The sequence below is a fragment of the Podarcis melisellensis genome (genome assembly GCF_964234715.1).
Source record: "Podarcis melisellensis genome assembly, chromosome: 3".
In the NCBI taxonomy this organism is placed as follows: domain Eukaryota; kingdom Metazoa; phylum Chordata; class Lepidosauria; order Squamata; family Lacertidae; genus Podarcis; species Podarcis melisellensis.
In genome coordinates, this window is record NC_138530.1 from 117,050,252 (window position 1) to 117,069,713 (window position 19,462).

The 19,462-nt window shown below is 43.9% G+C and overlaps 1 protein-coding gene and 1 long non-coding RNA gene across 2 annotated transcripts; both read left to right on the forward strand.

Moving 5' to 3' along the window:
* Positions 1-1,086: 1,086 nt before the first annotated feature.
* LOC309367198 (cysteine-rich venom protein helothermine-like) lies at positions 1,087-17,459 on the forward strand. The gene is made up of 8 exons (XM_081906588.1): positions 1,087-1,205; positions 5,485-5,546; positions 8,477-8,596; positions 9,616-9,703; positions 12,253-12,401; positions 13,177-13,271; positions 16,767-16,855; positions 17,194-17,459. The coding sequence occupies exons 2-8, from the start codon at positions 5,487-5,489 to the stop codon at positions 17,316-17,318; spliced, it is 726 nt and encodes a 241-aa protein (XP_081762714.1). The 5' UTR covers positions 1,087-1,205; positions 5,485-5,486; the 3' UTR covers positions 17,319-17,459.
* Positions 15,862-16,722, forward strand: LOC309367411. Its single transcript, XR_014167147.1, has 2 exons — positions 15,862-15,936; positions 16,110-16,722. It is a non-coding gene; the product is annotated as an uncharacterized lncRNA (long non-coding RNA).
* Positions 17,460-19,462: the final 2,003 nt, after the last annotated feature.

Genomic DNA, 19,462 nt, shown 5'->3' on the forward strand with positions numbered 1-19,462 from the left:
TGACAATAAGCCTTATTTATACAGTACAATCCCCTTTGTTTACCAAGTCACGTTTGCGCTGGTAATTATACCATAACAGACAGAACAAAATAGTTCTACAAGTTTTTCTCAGGCCATTATGTTTGAAAGATAACAGTAATGTATGCTTTCATAAATGACGTTCCTAAAAAGAATATGTATAAATGGGTTGATAACAAATGAAAATATAAAGTTATAATACGTTAAGAGATAGAAATTAAGATAAAAACAAAGAGGGCAAGGATTTGCTGAATTAACCATGTGAACTGGAATACAAAAAAGGGAAGCGTGAGGAGGTCAGGGAAATAAGTAAATGAAATTTAAGATATGAAAAGATTGATTTGTTTTTAACTGTTTTCTATTTTTTTTTCTGTATTTTGCATTTTTTTTCTTTGTATTTTTGTACTCTTCTTTTTTCTTCGTTTTTATTTTGTAACTTTTTTCTCTCTGTAAAACTTTAATAAATATTTTAAAAAAAACACCTAAATGACCTTCCCATCAAACCAGGTTTGACGGCAGTAAAATGGACATGAGCCAAACAGAGAACTATTTCAAATTCTCCTTGGAAAACGAACTTAGCCATCAGTATCCTATTCCTCATGCAGTATTCATTATGTGAAGAATTCCTTATATTCTCAACACAAAAAGTGCACTCTGACTTAGCTAAAAATTAATAATCAATGTTAAGTTTTAAAAAATGGATTAGTTTGATATTGTTGGTAACCCAGCCTCTAGTAAAAATGTGTTTCGTTTGGGGGTGACTTTTAGTCCAGTTCAGCCACTCGTTATGGATAGCTCCTGATTTATTTTCCTTTTTGTCTTTTGCAGAGGAAAACCAAGTTGTTCCTCATCTAGCACAACTGTAGGGTTATAACAGCAGCAACATTTTCACAGCCAGGAAAATATCAGGAAATAAAAGCTATTACAAAAACAAATATTGCAAGAAGACAGTGACACAATTCTCACATCCTACTTCACACAGCCGTTTCTGTGACTCACATTGCAAAGCAGGAAGCAACAGAGGTAGGGGGTGTGTGGAGAATATATATATATATATATATATATATATATATATATATATATATATATATATATATTCACTGAAGCAAGAAAATCCACTCATTTTCAAAGGAAGGAAGCTGCCTAAAGGTACAACAAATTCTTCTGAACTCCCTAGAAAAATAAAGGTAAGTTATTTTGGGGATATCACCAAAGTTACATTGCTGTGGTGCATATCGCTTAACTCAGACAGTGTTCTATAATTAGTATTATGTTTTTAAACTTCCATTTTTCCTAGAAGCTCCAGGTAGTGCAGAGCCATAGTGGGGGGCGGGGAAGGGGGGTTTGGCCCTGGGTGCACATTTTGAGGAAGCGCATTCATGCACCCCCACAATGTTATGGATATTGATGGTAAAACCACTGGACTAAGGGACGGGACTTATTTTGCAAATGAAAGAAGTATGGATTCTGAATCATTTTGCACAGGAATATTCTGATGTGTGTATGGCTGAGACAATGGACTCTGTGGCTTGCACTGAGATTGTAGCAGCGCATCCTGCGTTTGTCTAGAAGGCAAGTCTGTCACGTTGTGGTGCCTCTCACTTAAAAAAAAATATTAGTAGCCAAATATATGTGGTTGCACAGGTATAGCTTGTGCTCTACTGGCCTTAAAGATGCCTTGGAGGTGCTTGCCCCCTAGACCAATTTTGCTTTCTAGACTAATTTTCACTAAAGTTCCATGCTGTTCTATAGTATTGTCACCACTGGATTTGCTGGGTCTGTAGCAATGCTAACAAGAGCAAAGATTTAAAGTGGATAATGGCCTGGTTGACACATCACTGTAAGCCAGAGCATGGCCATATTATTATTATTATTATTATTATTATTATTATTATTATTATTATTATTATTCCTGTACCACCTTCCATCTGACGACACAGGGCAGTTTATAATATAACACAAAAATGCATACCATAGTAACAAAAACAGTACCTACCTGTATAAAGGTAAAGGAACCCCTGACCATTAGGTCCAGTCATGACCGAATCTGGGGTTGCGGCGCTCATCTCGCTTTACTGGCCGAGGGAGCCGGCGTACAGCTTCCGGGGCATGTGGCCAGCATGACTAAGCCACTTCCGGCAAACCAGAGCAGCGCACAGAAACGCTGTTTACCTTCCCGCTGGAGCGGTACCTATTTATCTACTTGCACTTTGACGTGCTTTCGAACTGCTAAGTTGGCAGGAGCTGGGACTGAGCAACGGGAGCTCACCCCATCACGGGGATTCGAACCGCCGACCTTCTGATCGGCAAGCCCAAGGGGCTCTGTGGTTTAACCCACAGTGCCACCCATGTCCCTCCTACCTGTATAGTTTAAATAGTCATAGATTTAATTAGCCAAAGGCCTGAGCAAATATGAATGTTTTTGCCTGGTGCCTAAAGATATGTAACAAAGGCACCCGGTGCGCCTCCCTGAGGAGAGCATGCCACATGGATGTGCTGGTTCCCAAAGAGGTGCTTGCACCCATTTGGGGGGCTTTTTAATTTGATACAGGACAGCTGCTAAGCCAAGGTTTGGCTTAGTGAGTCATCTAAACCCAGAATTGTGATTAAGTTCACTCTTTATCCATGAGGATGGACTGATATGATTATTTAACTTTTTTTCTCCTTTTAGAAAATGTATCTACTACTTACAAGCTTCTGGATAGATCAGAAATATTTTTCAGTGATAAAAAGTGACACTGCATTGGCAATGGAGTAAAACCTCTCAATCTACTGTTTTAATGTGCTAGCAAGGACTTTTTCTTCATAAATACCACAACAACTTGTTAACTTGGAGACCCAAAAATAACACAAGCCCTGGTGAATGATCCTGTTCTCAATTTCTTGTTATTGACATTTTGTACCTCTTTCAAAATATTTCCAAAATGTTCAGAGCCTCAACAGACAATACATTTTAAAAATAAAAAAGAACTAAACGCCACTGTCACTCATTCCTATTATAACCCTTCTTTTTCAAATAACTCTCCATCAGCAGCTGCAAAGGAGAGCAGGTTCGGTTAATGAAAAATGTCACTAGTGGAACAAATAACTAGCATTAACCATTCAGAAGTATAGGTTCTCTGATCATTGCAGAGGGCTCATCATGACACAGCAAGCTCAGAACAAAACTCAGATTCCTGCTTACCTATAGTACTTAGTTACAGTTCCCAGCTCAGAAGGAAACAAAGTTCTGCTGTACTATTAGAAGAGGCCGGAGTGGTAGAGGGCAGTCATGGATTACTGCTCTGCGGCAGCCTTTTTCTCTTACCTGAAGGTGGGGGGTGGGGGGAGGGAGAGAGCGATAAAACATCAAAAGATTTGAATTACTGTGAATTCCTGATCTCTCTCTCTCTCTCTGTGTGTGTGTGTGTGTGTGTGTGTTTCAAATAGCTGGCTTCTACATTAAGGATTTGGATGGGACGCAGGTGGCGCTGTGGGTTAAAGCCTCAGCGCCTAGGACTTGCCGATTGAAAGGTCGGCGGTTCGAATCCCTACGGCGGGGTGCGCTCCCGCTGCTCGGTCCCAGCGCCTGCCAACCTAGCAGTTCGAAAGCACCTCCGGGTGCAAGTAGATAAATAGGGACCGCTTACCAGCGGGAAGGTAAACGGCGTTTCCGTGTGCGGCTCTGGCTCGCCAGATGCAGCTTTGTCACGCTGGCCACGTGACCCGGAAGTGTCTCCGGACAGCGCTGGCCCCTGGCCTCTTAAGTGAGATGGGCGCACAACCCCAGAGTCTGGCAAGACTGGCCCGTACGGGCAGGGGTACCTTTACCTTTACCTTTTTACATTAAGGATTTACTATGTATATTGTATAGGATTGGGGTTGTGGTGGTTTAGATTATATCCTTGGATCACAGCCAAGCCTGTGATTTTTTTGAATCTAGTAGAGGGAATCTGCTGAGCTGCTTGAACCTGTCTCTTTTGATACAATAATGGGGCTGGTAGACATCCATTTACTTGTTAGATGTGTTAGCGCAGAAAAGATGTGTTGCCAGACAGACAACTGAGATGCCCCAGGAGGAGTGGGGAGTGGGCCTTTCTCCTGACTGGGTGTTAGACTATCCCCTGCTTCTTAGGATGACATTACAGAATTACAGAAGCTGCCCCAGGTTCTGATTCCATCCCAGGATGTCTTGTGATTTCAGCCAAGGGGGTTCTGCACCTTTGCCTGCTGCCCAGCTGCTACCGCCCACCACACACACACACACACACACACGCACACACGGAGGGCTACAGCATTCTGAAGTACAAGGCCACTTCTGGACATTCATCACTGCGGCCCCTCGTGTGTTTGTGTATGTGGCATTGGGCAAGCGACGGCAGCAGGCAGGTGAGTGGCATGCAGTGGCAGGCACGGACACACACAAGCTGGTAAGGTGGCAAGTGAGCAGCAGTGGCAGGAAGGGGGGGTATGGTGTGAGCTGGCCAGCGGTGGTAGCAACAGTGGGGTGGTGAAGGATGACCCGATTTCTTCTTGGGAAATGTTGGAGCATATGCTGACCTTCATTCCAAGGAAACTAAACCTGCATAAGTAATGGCATCCCAGGAATCTCTTGCCACTCAGAGATTAGGCTGCATGTAGCAACAGGTAATTTCCCAAAAATTCACATGGAAACATAGCACAAGTGTTCTCTAGTGTGGGTCATAATAACTCTCAGCCAGGCCCTGTCTTTGTAACTCTAAGAGCTTATCTACACTTCCTCTTGTTCTGCTACTTTCCCCCAGGGAAAACCACTCTTTAGCATACAATCAGAGCAAATAGAAATCAGGTTTCTCACAAACTGCTCTTTGTTCCAATTTGGAGCTAAAGAGCAGGTTTTCCCTGGGAATGGAGCAGGGCAAGGGGGAAACTGCTCAGACTTGTGCCTAGAAATTGTGGGTCAAGTGGAAAACCACTTGGACCTGTGCTTTCTAGACACGGGACAGGTAGAAGTGTGAACAAAGCCTTAGACACATGGTAACCAAGACTGCCATCCTTAGTTTGAGGACACATGGTTAGGATTGTGCTGTACCACGGTCAAATATTTACACTTTCTCTTAACACTAAATTTTGTCGTTCAAAACAATATATTTTGACTTACTGAAGAGGCCTCAAATCGCTTTAATGATCCCTGAAGGAAATCTCTACTCTAGCTAGACTGCCCAGTGTGCTGCTGTAGCCATGAGTTTTCTAAATCAGGGATGGGTTGGAGCAGATAATCTTTATCTTTGAAATTTACTCAATGAATAAAGCAGGCTCCCTGTTTCAGAAGGTCAACCAACTTACAGAGGCTTATGAAAATGGCAAGCAGGGGCGCAGAGCTAGCATGCTCAGCCCTAAGGGGCCCCCTCACGTAGTTTCAAATTACACAGGTAAGGTGGATGTTTTAGTGGCATAGATATATTGCAGTTAAGATGACAAATGTGTCCTGGTTTCTTTGCTTTTCAGCCATGATCCTGCTCATTTTGTGTGCATGCCTGGCTGCAGGTCTGCATCAATCTGCTGCACAGGTAGGACCTTGGTTTATTTGTAGAATGTGGGGTGTTCATAAAAGGCAAACTGGTTCCTGACGCTTTTGCTAAGTCGACCTATACTAATCAAATCCAAGGAGATCTTGCCAGAGAGTGGGAAAGCACTTTCACACCCACCCTTCAAGGTTCATTGAGGTCTGTGCTGGCCAAGCTTGACATGAGCATGTCTGGGTAAAATGGCCCTAAGCTGCCAGGCAGGTGCCCAACTTGCTCCCTCTTCCTCCCTCCATATTTTTTGCTACCTAGAGAGCAAAATCCTGCCCCGACCAGACTCAAGGTGCTTTCCTGCTGGTGACTGCAGATAGAACCCATCTGCCTTTGCTATGCCAGCAGACAAGAATCTAGTTGAGCTTCTTTCAGAGAAGACTTTCAGAGAACTGACTTCACAGCTCATACCTCTCTGGTGAGTCGCATCCAGAGGACAGAGCACCAACAAATGACCAAAGGAATTTAAAATTAATTATTCCCATTTATTACATCCAGATTATAGGTTTGTAATCTTCTGTTTTTAACTCTCCAGTTTTTGTAGTTTTAAAAAATTTGTTTCTGCTGTATTTTTGTTGTTCCCTGCTGCTGTTTTAGCGTTAACTTATAAATGACTTTCTATTATTCTCCAAAGAAATACACAAAATGTTCAAAAAGAAGGCAAAAGGATTACAAGAGAGTTCACAGGGAATAATATTGTTACAGTAATACAGGATAAATAAGCTACTTTACAAATTAAACCAACTATGAACACTTTAGATTTATTATAACACTGCTATTGTCTTACAAAAACCAAATAAAAGCATTAAATTGATTCCTGTCCTTGAGATCCTTAACATTTATTTGATGAATTTAACTGATAAATTTTAATCACAGGGTCTCAATTGCTTTGCATATATTTATACACCTTGATTTTCTCCCCATCATTGTTGTCAATTTTATTTTTCCTAACGGTTCCCATAATTTTCTGATCAATTCTATTTTAGCTGGTTTTCTACTGTCTTTCATTTTAGCATATAACATCCATTCAAAGGATATATACAAGACTTATGTCTAGTGCTTTTTAGATACAGAATACTTTACAAAGTTCAGTTGATGCATGAATGGGTTAATAATTACGGTAAGCCCACAACTTAAGCAGGGGTTACATTCCAGGGATCATGCCTAAAGCCAAAATCATGTAGAGTCAAAGCACATTGGGTTCAAAGGTGGGTGGGATTTTTTTCCTGGAACCTTGCCCCCTTTCCACCTCTATCTGTCTATCTATCTATCTATCTATCTATCTATCTATCTATCTATCATCTATCTATCTATCTATCTATCTATCTATCTATCTGTCTGTCTATCTATCTATTGCCACAAGTTTAAATCTGTATGCACACAAGTTAAACGTGCATAAGTTGCGATATTACTGTATTGCAGATATTAATATTGTGCAGCGTGAAGCAATTGGATGCATATAAACTGAGTCCTTTTGGAACAAAAATTGTCCAAACTCATAAGTATTATTCAAAGTTTTACTAACCAGAACTTCTTCAAAAACAGGTACAAAAACATCCATGTTTTTCATCCAGAAAGTTTTATAAAACATACACATATTCAAGCATAGGTTCTTCTTCTTAAATATATAACTTAATTACGATCAGAGCTGAAATCAAGGCTCTGTTTTTCCCATGGCCTGCACTCACCTGCATCGAGCCGAATGCCTGGGAGCAAATGGTCAAGCCAGCTCCCTTTCAAAATGGTGACTTCGCAATGGAATATCTTAATCACATGATCAAGGAGAGTTAAACACTCGCACGAACGCTGGCAGAGAACAACAACTCAGCTAGAGCTCAGAGAGAGTTTCCTTCTAGCTTAGTAGAATTTTCCAGCGTTAAACCCTTTGTGACATACATACAAACATCCTCCACTTCAATGTGCATTTAAACAATTATACTTAACATACTGTACTCCAGTTTGGATGACTTCGTTGATAACCGCAATTACCATACACAAACCATTTTCTGCCTCAGGACAGCAACCCCTCATGTGATAATAGTCATTTTTCTTTTCTTTGAAGAAGCAACAATTTCCCCCCTCCCATTTACCCAATATTTTACTTCTCCACAAAGTTTCTTTCCTAAATAAAAAGTCCCATACTTCATCTGTGGTTACAGTCTGCATGTTTTTCTTCTCTTTTTCTCTATAATCAAGTTTTCCTTGATAATTCTCTTGTAACATAATTCTTGTTCTTCTCTACTGTAAAAATTAAATGCTATTTTTAACTGTTAATTTATAAGTTTATATTTAATAGATTTGGGCCATTGGTTCAAATATATGTTTCCAAATGTAAACCATTCTGGGCTGAGTTTATTTTCATGTGACCTATCAACTTAAAAAGATTTATTTGCTGGGAACTCTTATCTACATCCCTATGTTAGCTTGTCAATAAGGACGCAGTCTCAATTTCTTTTCTTTCTGTTTCACTTTCTGTATATAGTGTACATGGTTCACATTTTAAAAGTTGCTCCATAAATATGAACACACACATACCCCACAAAAAACCCCATAATGGCTCATTATTGGACCAGGGCATTATGCCTTGAGTACTTCCTCCTCCCTTCTCTTGCAAGCCTTGGTGTAAGATTTATGGGGTTTACTAAACCATTGTTTCCCATTATGCCTCAACTAGAAAAGTGTGGCTTGTTGTAAATGTGGTTAGGCTATGGTTTGCAAACCAGCATTTGGTTGATGCTTAATTCACAGTTTCCTAGTTCTGATGTTATGGGAAACTGTGGTTTAGCAAAACCAGTAAACTTGCAAAGGGGAGAGAGAGAAAGGTAGAGGAGGCAGAGCAGGAGGGAACACACAGACACAGGCCATGGTTTATCAGTCTGAGATGGTTGCATCTGAACCCTTAGCCACTGTCTCTTTGGTTGCAGGTCTCTGACCATTTCGCTAGTTTGAGCACCCTCAATGAAGACCAGAAAAAGGAGATTGTGGACACACACAATAAGCTACGGAGAGAAGTCCAACCACCTGCTAGCAACATGGTGAAGATGGTAAGACCCATTTTGAAAACCCAACAGAAATGTATGCAGGAACAATACTGGCATTTTTAAAATTAATTCCTGGGGGGGGGGGGGGACCATTTGTTAAGGTAGGAAAATGATGAAACCAGAGTAAAATATAGTGGACAAGATATTGCAACGTGGTTTTGTTTTTACCTGTTGCATTTTATCTAGTTAAGTCACTCTGAAATTTTGTTTTTTGTAAAAAAGTGGGTAAAAATGTAATTATTACCAACAGAGCTACAACTATCTCCATTAACAGATGATGAGTACATAAACTACTACACAAATAAATCCAAAGTGATGTAAGGATTGGAGCGGCAAACTAGGCCTAAGGAGATGCAGGCTGAAGTACCACTAAACCATGAAGCCACGGCTCAGCCTCCTGGGTCTCAGCCTAGTTAACCTTACAGTGTTGTGTGGCTAAAATAGGAAGAAGAACCACATATGCTGCCTTGAGCTCCTTGGAGGAAAGTCAAGATGCACAAACATACATAATAAATGAATGAATTTGGCAACATTAGCCATTTCTGGCAATGAGTTTCCTATGAAGTGACCTATTTGCAGTTGCTGTTTACCCAAATTCCACTCTCAAATGCTTGGTTACAGAAAAAAAATATCAAAAACATTGCTAAATAAATCATCCTTTCTTTCTTTCTTTCTTTCTTTCTTTCTTTCTTTCTTTCTTTCTTTCTTTCTTTCTTTGCAAAAATAGACTAAGATCCAAATGCAGTACCAAAAATGCATCTGATTCGACTAGATAAGTAAGAGAAGCATAGAAAGAAATTCTGGGTACATAATGTGCTTCTAAATACCTATAATTTTAAAAAGGCTTGATTTCCACCATTGGCCATGATTTATTGAACCAGGCTTCTGCCAATAGCTGAGAAATTGTCTTTCATTGTTTAGCTAAAATATCAACATCACCATAGTTACAAAACCCACTGGTAATTGATGCATCACTGTTCTATAAACTTGTAACTCACTAATGTATTTTTATCTGTACATAGAAGTGGAGCGATGATATACGAAAGATTGCACAATGGTGGGCAAACCAATGCACATTAGAACACAGTGCGGCATCTGATAGAAAACTAAGTAAGTAAAGAACCCATCTTCCAGCAAATGTGAGTTCAAACAGATTATTTAAAGTCGAATTTTGTAAGAAAACATTAAATCTATTTGCTGAAGAAGAGAATAACAAATATTTAATGCAACATTTTTCTTTGAAAAAATTAATTTGAACTTTCATTTTAATTCAGTCCAATATCAAAAGAAACGCATGAATGGCACATTTAAAATATGCCAATTGGCCTTTGCAGCTGAATGTTTTATATCTTCATACCACACTATATGCAGGTCTTGGAATCTGCTCCCAAAGTTTGGGGGTTGGGAATACCTTTTCAGAACTGGAGCCACAGAAGCTGCCCTGTACATACAGACCTATCCATATTTCTCTTTCGAACCAAGCCAAAGACTGTGCTCCTTGAAATGTCTCGCTTATATTCCAATAAGTCTTCCAGCAGCTGTAATCTCTGCCATCTATAGCAAATGGTATCCAGGTAACAACCTGGGTGCTGTAAGTTATACATTTATACATATGAATGCCCAAGTGAGGAACTACAGTGAAATCTTGCAGTGTTGCCATAACTTGAAAGGGGGTCTAACAAAACAGGGGTGGGGGGATCTCCAAGGGGAAAGGGGGAAAAAAACACTTTTCTCCTTCCCACCATCCTGAAAGCTGACCCCACTATCATGTAAACGTGCTGAAGTTCTAAAGTTTGAGATAGGTGTCAGCCCTGAAGTTGAGCCTTTTGTTGGTCTATAGCAGGGAGAAACTTCCCAAGGAGTATGAAAGGGAACATTTCCCCCTTCCCTTTCCTCTTCTGTCCTCTTCTGTCTCCTGAAACCTTGAGTCACCACTCTGCAGAAAAACCAAGTGTTGTTTGTTCTGATTCAGTGGTAAACAGCAGGTTTTCTCAGGGGGAGGCAGCAAGACAAGGAGAAGTGTGGACGAGCCCCTATTCTCTCTCCCTCTAAGTCTCTCTGCCAACACCCTCAATATTCCATGGCCCCATGCTTCCAGTCTTCTGTGTGTTCTGCAAGACAGTGATCGCCGGTCCTTGTCAGGCTATTTTGGTTTGCGCCTATTTAGATTTATTTCCTTTCAATTTTTACAAGTGAGCATACTTCTGTGTACCCTGTATGCAGAAACCTCTGCCATTTAGAGGTGGATGTATTTCACCGCAAATACACTGATAGGCTGAGAAGACCACCAGCACTCCACGTAAACAGCACTGGTGACCACATGCTTGAGGTGGTAGATGGTTTTGCCTACTTGGGTTCCACCGTAACCAGTAATCTCTCCAGTGACACTAAGCTGGGCAACCATATTGACAAGGCAGCTGTGGCAAAGGCTCGCCTCTCCAAAAGGGTATAGGAGAATTGGGTGCTAATGATCAACACCAAGCAGAAAGTCTAGCAGGCTTGCATGTTCAGTACACTGCTGCATGGAAGTGAGTTGTGGGCAACTAACACCCGCCAAGAGCGACACCTCAGGGCCTTCCATATGTGCTGTGTCAGAAAGATTTGGGGTTGCAAGACCATGTAATGTGAGGGGGGAGACTTCCTGGCTCTTTCAATACATGGGACTCCATTCACATACAAGAGCAGTTTGATAGTGGAATGGATCTCCACCTCGGAAGGTGGAGGGCTCTCCATCACGGAAGGTGTTTAAGCAGAGGTTGGTTGGCCATCTGTCGTGGATGTTTTGGATGAGATTCCTGCATTGCAGGGGGCTGAACACAGTGATCATTGGGGTCCTTCCAACTCTACAGTTCTATGATTTATGTTTACTATGTTTTATGTTTACTGTCAGAGGCAGCAGGTCTCAGTATAAAGATAAAGGAGAGGTTTCAACAAAGGAAGAATGTTAAATTTTGTAGTTTTTTGTGAAAAACCAATAAATAAGTTTTGTTTAAAAAAGAATTAGGGGCAAGGTCATTACAGATTTATAGAAAAGAAACTAAGTCCTGGACCAGGGTTGGCAAAAAAATTTAGCCACGGGCCAGTCCACTGTCCCTCAGACTTTGTGGCGGGCAGAGAACCTGCACCGGGGGGGAGCTGGAATTAGAGGTGAGGGGGACAAGTAGTCCTCCTCCCCACCCCCCAACCCCAGCTGCTGTGCTTACCTACCCAGGGGCCACTGCTGCTGCTTCTCGTTGGTAGGCAGAGGGAGCTTGTCCGCTCTGCAGGAACACCAGGGCAGTGTGGGCAGGAAGATGAGCGGCGCGAAAGGGCTGGCTCCAAAGAGGGCCTGCTTAAAATGGCGCTCAGCCAGCTCAGCCCAGCCCCCTTCCTCCTCTAGGCAGGGCAGGGAGAAGCCAGGAGGAGGGGGGAAGGAGGCGCTGCCGCAGTGGGGGGGGATGGAATGGCGCAGGGAAAAAATGGCGCAGCCTTAACAAAAGAATCCCCATGCCGATCCACAGATAGTCCGCAGGATGGATCCTGAAGGCAATTGGGCCTGATCCGGCCCGTGGCCCTTAGTTTGCAGACCCCTGTCCTAGACGGTATAAATGCTACTTTTCCTGAAGCACATGCAGAAGTAGGCAAGCCTATCTTGTAAATAGTTGTTTTTCCACTTGCAGATGGCACCTCCTGTGGTGAAAATCTCTTCATGTCAACTTCCCTCAAGAGTTGGACTGAAGCCATTCTGAGTTGGTATAATGAAAGACATGACTTTCTGTATGCTTCTGGAGCAAAGACGGAAGGAGCCGTGATTGGCCATTACACTCAGGTACTATGACACTGGTCAGAGGTTAAAAAGTTTGAACTATTTCTTTACAAATTTAACTAGCTGTTTCAAAAGTGTTTGGAAGGGGCAGACTAGCAAGCAGAGATATCAGTTATTATAGCAGAACAAATACAGCAAAATATGTCAGTTCTCAAAGCCCAAGAAATGTAACTGAGGATACTGTCAAGAAATTTCAAAATCAGTTAAGCCTAAGATTGAAATTCAATGACAATATCCAAAATGCATTAGCCTTGCTGAATGTTGCGCCATGGTAAAAGTTACGTTCACTACCTGGCTAACATCTTCATCCTTGTTGAGGTTTCCAATTATTTTTTAAAAATAATCTATTTCACTATCTTTAATTTCTCAAAGCAGTTCACAAGAGTATTTAAAACAAATCACATGGACCCAAATGCCTTTGCAAGGTAGACAGAGAGGTTTTTACTTCTGAACAGCTCTTTATGGGAAGTAAGTTTGAATACATTACACAAACTGCCGATTCTATAGGAGAGGTTTGCATCAATGCATGTCTCTTAGACTGATTTGTGATGAATCATCTTTATTATTTACTAGAAATGTAGGAGAGGAATTCTATTCAGTTTGCATTTAAAGGCAAACCTATTGCACTGTACATGTTAGGGGAAGGTGGGATCTGTGCAATAAAATTGCAGCACAGAGATAGGATGTGAAGGGCCCATTTCAATACTCCTTAAGGTTGTCATGGTGTGCACTCAGATTTACAGTGTGATCACATTCATGTTCATTTGTGTATCTGCAGGTGGTTTGGTATAATTCGCATCTAATCGGATGTGCTATTGCCTTCTGCCCAGACCAAAAATACCAGTACTACTATGTTTGCCAGTACAGTCCTGCGTATGTATTAACAGAAAAACTTGCTGCCTCTTGCAATGCTGTTTTTATCTTTAAGTTTAGGGTTAGCAGCCAACCTGTGTTCTGTACCATTGACCAATAACATTGTACTTTTTTGAGAAATCCTCACAGGGGACTGGAAAACCAGATTCAGCCAGATTCCACCCTGCTGCTTCCAGTTTCCTCCAAGCTCTATACCAGGGGTCAGCAAAAAAAATTAGTCGTGGGCCGGTCCACTGTCCCTCAGACCTTGTGGTGGGCCAGAGAAGCAGAACAGTGGGGAAGCTGGAAGAAGAGGCAAGGGGGGCAAGTAGTCCTCCTCCCCACCCCACCCCCCAGCCACAGCCGCTGTGCTTACCTTCCCTGGGGCTGCCACCACCACCACCACCACCGCTGCTTCTTCTCATGGGTAGGAAGATGAGCACATCCGCTCCACTCTCTGGCCCACAGGAGCAACAGGGCCAGGGCGGCGGAGGGAAGATGAGCGGCGCAAAAGGGCTGGCTCCAGAGAGGGGCTGCTGAAAATGGTGCTCAACCAGCTCAGCCCAGCCCCCTTCCTCCTCTAGGCAGGGCAGGGAGAAGCCAGGAGGAGGGAGGGAGGAGGCGCCACCGCGGTGTGTGTGAGAGAGAAGCGGGCAATGGAATGGCGCAGCCCAAACGAACATAATCCCCACGCTGATCCACAAACAGTCCGCGGGCCAGATCCTGAAGGCCGTGGGGCCTGATCTGGCCCATGGGCCTTCGTTTGCCGACCCCTTTTCTATACATATTGCCCGCCAGAGTCTGCTTCATGCCATTTATATGTTCTGTCAGTACTGAGAGGTACAGTAAGGATCCTTTTCTGGTGCATATGGGAATGAGTTTCCCTTCTCTGCCTTCTATCTTGGCTGCAGCCACCTGGGATTTTCTTCTGCATAATGTGGCTGGATGTGTTCAGTATAATGTGTTCTGCATAATGTGGTCCCCTGTGCCTGGAGGTGGCATGTGAATGACACAACTCCATGAGGGCAGCCGACTGCAGGGCTCAATCCTACACAGTTGGCAGATTTCAATCTTGACCTCCAAAGCGCAAACAAAACGTATTATATGCTCAAAGTACTACTGCTGTGTAGTTCTTTTCAGTAACTGCTTTCCTTTCTTTTCAAGGCAGCCTGCAGCATCTTGCTCCTATGTGGTGGTTTCCTCATAGGATAGGAAAATTGTTAAGCAAAATAAATCTATTTAGTTGGGTGCAGCACATAACCTGCCACTAGTTTTGTTTACCTATTCATATTGGTGCTTCCCTACTTGTGGCCTTCCTCATATGTCACTAGGGACTCAGCTACCTTAGTAAAGAAACAAGGAACTGAATGTGTTTTAAACATGCAGCACCAGATGGCGCCAGAGAGCAGTAATTGTTTAAAACTACATTTCTCATAGGAATTTTTTCTCTTGTTAAAATGATCCAATTTCTGACTAGTTTATAGCGTTTCCCCCCTGTGTTTAAATCTACCCTATGTCTCATATTCATTGCTGAATATATCTTACACAATAAACAGGTAAAAGTATTGTCTCGTGGCAGTTCACTTGGCTGCCAGCAGGTGGCACTGTGAACTGCAGGGTGATGGCAGACTGAGCTCCCAGAGCTATGGGGCGTTGCAACCGTGTTGCAGAGTGAGGAAGGGGCTGTTGTAACCCTTTTCTCTAATCGCAGTTATGCAGAGGCTGAATATGATTCGATAACAGCAACAGCAATGAATCGGCATATCCTCAAAAAAACACTTTACACACAGCTCTGAGACTTGACCTCTCATTAAGAAAAGAAGTTTGGGGCTTCAACCTTAGCTTAGATTAAGCCCTGATCTTCAGTGCCTGCCAGTTAAACTTTGGGTAGCAAAGTCCTCTGCTGGGAGCTGCAATGATCTGGCCAAGGTCATGTGGATTTCATTGGATGGTTACTGGAACAGTAAAATAAAATCTGTGAATTCTTTTTGCCCAAAGTAGCTAATATGGTTTGGTTTCCTCACCCCATAACTTCCAAGGCACAAAATGTTCTGTTCTGTTTTGTATTCCTTTGTTTGAGTGTTGTTGATTTTTCTGATCAAACCTGGCCATGACCCACCCGAAACAGTGTTTGTTATGACCCCTGTATGTGTCCCTGATCCGGACAGACAGTTGGAGGCTGCAGTGGCATCCAGTGTGGAGCTGACTCTGGCTCAGGGTTCAGGGCAGTCTAACTATGGAAGATGGGGAGACAGCCGCTGCAGATGGACAAGAACACCCAGAGGGACACCCCAGGTCACTAGGGCCTATAGGGCCAGAGCCTGGACCCTCACAGGCCCCTTTCCACCAGGGGCATAGCATGGTGGGGCCAGGGAGGCCGTGACCCCAGGCACACAATTTTGAGGGGTGCAAACTAGGTGCCCCCCCAAGGACCCCCATCCTGCCCTGCCTGCTGCCAGGGGTCTCTGGGCCTAGCCTCAATGCTGTGTCCCTGGCCCCCTCACTAAATGGCTGCCCAGCCCGTGCTCACTCACTCCTTGCTTGGTGAGCAGGCTTGGACAGAGGGATGCGGGCAAGGGGCAACCCCAGCATGGCTCAGCCCAGCGCTTCTCTCTGTGGGCAGCAGGGAGAATCAGCCACCAAGGGTTGTGTCAGCCAGCTGGGCTGCCCCTGCCAGTGGCGTAGCGTGGGGGGTGCAGGGGGGGCCGGCCGCACCGGGCGCAACATCTGGGGGGGCGCGCTCGCACTCGCAGCTCTCTGCCCCTACTAAAATCCACGGGTTAGGGGGCGCAAATTACTTGCCTTGCCCCGGGTGCTGACAACCCACGCTACGCCACTGGCCCCTACACTGGGGGGAAGCAGCACAGCACACCCCACTTGGCTCCAGGGGTGAGGGCTGGGTTGGCGTGGCAGGGTCTGTTCATCCTCGGCACCCCACCTCTGCCTGGCATGCATGTGCAGGCACCCCAGGCATCGCAAAACAACACGATTCCGCTGCGTGCCAGGAGCAAACCAGAGGTGAGGTTAAAGACTGAAGGAAGAGTGCCAATGGCCAGGGGGTTGTCCCTTTAAGGCTCTGAAGCAGCTCTGGAGCCTGAAGGAAGCGCCTGAATAGAAGGCCTCAGTCTGCCCCCAGCCTTTCTTGGAGCAAGTTACTCGCTTGGTGCCTAGATGAATGATAGAGGGGTGTGTGAATATGTGTTGAAAGTAGGCTTTAAGTTAATGGTACTGGCCCTAACCAACACTGGAATGTGGTCCCTGGAAAGCTCTCCCGAATGCAGTGTGGCCCTTGGGCTGGAAAAGATCCCACAGCCCTGATGCAGTGGCCAACATCTGTTTTTGGAGTGGGCATCAACCCCTCTAGCCAGCTGTTCTCTTCTATACCCCACACAGCCCCTTCCCCCCCAACATATTTGTTGTGTGGAAGATTGAGCAACTGGTGCCATTTAAGAAGGCCATCTCTCAAGACAGAGGGGAAAAAAGATATAAACTGCTGGTTTTCATTTATCATTCCAGAGGGAACATCAAAGGCAAGATTGCCACCCCCTACGAAGCAGGAGAACCCTGTGGGCGCTGCCCAAATGATTGTGACAAGGGATTGTGCAGTAAGTTTGAGAATGTTAAACTATTGTGAGGCAAAAAGATACTGGCAAACTCTGAGTGCCCTTAAAGAAGTTTGTGAAATTATCCAACTAATCCTTGTACATGAAAACCATAACCCTTCTCTTAAAAACAAATATTCAACACCAGCTGGGCCCCAGAGTTTGCTATGGTGGAAAACAGGGTGCCGAACCTTTAGTCTGATCCAGCAGGAGGCTCTCCGAGAGAGTCATTTTTGTTTTGTTTAAATTTTCTCCAGTTTGTAACACTCTCTCTCTCCCTCTCTCTCTCTCTCTCTCTCTCTCTCTCTCTCTCTCTCTCTCTCTCTCTCTCTCATTTTTAGCCAATCCATGCACGGAAAAAAATCTTTATACCAACTGCGCAAGCTTAAAGGATCAAGTGGGATGTGATCATCCTATAATGGAAAAGTGTAATGCTTCTTGCAAATGTCCCACACAAATAATATAAGGCTCCTGAATTTCTTACTTATACCAACCATCTCTTTGTATTAATATAACAATACGCTTTGCTAAATTAGACTATTGTTAATTTTTGATTATCACTGATCCATAGACTACTACAGGACAAAACCATTTTATATGTAAATGGTTTCTAATAATTTTTTTACATGTAATTGTAATTGTTTATAGTTATTACAAAAATGAATTTAACATTAGAATTTTCCTCTCTGTTTGATCTGCAGTCAAACTAATAAAGCTTTTGAGTCTGAGAAAACAAAGGAAAATGTTTTGATTTCCTTGTGACTACGGAATGTAGCAAATTGCAGTTTGACCATTTGTGCTCAGAGTGTGGACAGCAAGAATTCCACAAAGAAAGAGAAATGGCCAGAACTTTATTGGGTACAACTAAGCCACTTTGGCCTAGTAGAGGGTGCAAGGATCCAAATATCAGGCAGCCCAGCTCTGGGCAGAAGCACACAGCCAATCTGCAGGCTGGGAAATGTTAGTGGAAGGTCAGAGAGCTTTGAGTTCATGAGCCACTATTGCCATCCTGCAGGTCACAGGCATTCCAGGGCCAAAGCTGGTCTGGGTCCAGAAGCAACACCCAAACACCCTCCTCAAGAGAGTCCCCATTGAGAAGCAGGGAGCCCAATGCCTGCAGCACCTGCCAGAAACTAAGGACAACATTATCAATAAATGTAACATCCATGCCAAGAATAACAGTGCTCTGGGGAAGGCAAAAGCCCCTCCTCCAATGCCCAGTCCCATCAACCGGTGGCCAACCTTTCTCCATAGCAAAGGCTTAGTGCTGCAAAACAAGAATTCAAGACGTTCAGGGCGAAGATGGCAATTGTCACAAGGCATGCCAGCTCTTCTCGTTTGGAGCTGACCCAAACTAGAGGGGAGAGGCTCTTCCTGCAGTCTGCCCTGAGGTCCCACCCCCAGGAGCTCAGCTGGCCTAGCTGATTGGTGCCTGGGACACAGCCATGGACCACAGTGTGGCTGGTCTGCAGATCACCATCTGGCCATATCACTGAGCCAGCCACTCCATGATGCACATGGTGGTCAGTTTTGACTTAGTGGCCTATTCCACTACATTCGCAACTTTTGATCTTTGCCTTACCCAATCATTAGTTTTTCTGACTTTTAATAATCTTACTAACATTGCCCATTCCATGGCGTTTTGTGTTGTTTGTTCTTAAGCATCATGGTCCAGAGTGAGGAGCAGCAGCAAAATGTCTGCTTGGTAGGGGTCCTGTGACCTTCATCTTCCCACTTGCCCCCCCGCCACCTTGCTGTGCCATTCTGCCTGTCCTGCACCTCCTAAGTGAGCCTGCTACCCTCAGGTGCTGTGGAAGACGATGCCTCATCAGCTGCCAGCTCAATTGGCTGCTGTACATGGAATGGGATAGGAGAGGCACCGTTTTTGCTTCAGGCGGCAAACTGTGTTGGTCCGGCTCTGCACAGTGACTGTTGGCAAACTGTTCCTATGGGTAATAATGTAACTTCTGCTGCATTTGAAAGCCATTTACCCTTTTCCAAATTTCAGGTTGACGACTGGTTCAGCCTTGTTTGGAATTTATTTGGCATCATTGCAGGGTCATCACCCATCTCACTCATTCCATGATGACACTGTATACTGCTTTGCTTGGTAAGCATCCTGAGGGTTTCAATTTCCCACTTGCCCACCCCCACCTTGCTGCACCTTAGGATTGTGGGAACAACTGTGTTAATTCTCCCAGCTCATTTGTGCCCCAGAAGGATATGGAAATGTCATTGAGGAAGTCCATGTTGAGCTGTGTCCAGGTTAAACTGCAGAACACACTGGTGTGTGCAGGCAAAGGAATGAATGGAAGAAACTTAAAAGTGCAGTAAAGCACGTGTGCTGCAGTTCTGGAATTTGTGGTTTAGGCATTATTCCAGTTCACCCAGAATTCAGGAAGAGTGGGATGTAGGAATATTCTGGCACCCACCAGAAGAACAGCTGTACATGGCTTTGGGACTTCCTTAGTGGGAAGCAATGCACAAATCTAACAAACCTATACAATGAAAAGCTGTAATAGGTGGAGTCACCTGGCCTCCCTAAACTAACCATTTCTCTTTACCTGTCGCCTCTTTTCAAATGAAACCTATCTATTCCAGATTCTCAAT

What these genes read in the sequence shown, in the direction of transcription:
- LOC309367198 (XM_081906588.1), top strand. Translation starts at nt 5,487, where the DNA reads ATGATCCTGCTCATTTTGTGTGCATGCCTGGCTGCAGGTCTGCATCAA. An exon ending in TGCATCAATCTGCTGCACAG is followed by an intron (nt 5,547 to 8,476) that starts GTAGGACCTTGG and finishes CTTTGGTTGCAG; the next exon opens with GTCTCTGACCATTTCGCTAG. An exon ending in GGCATCTGATAGAAAACTAA is followed by an intron (nt 9,704 to 12,252) that starts GTAAGTAAAGAA and finishes TTCCACTTGCAG; the next exon opens with ATGGCACCTCCTGTGGTGAA.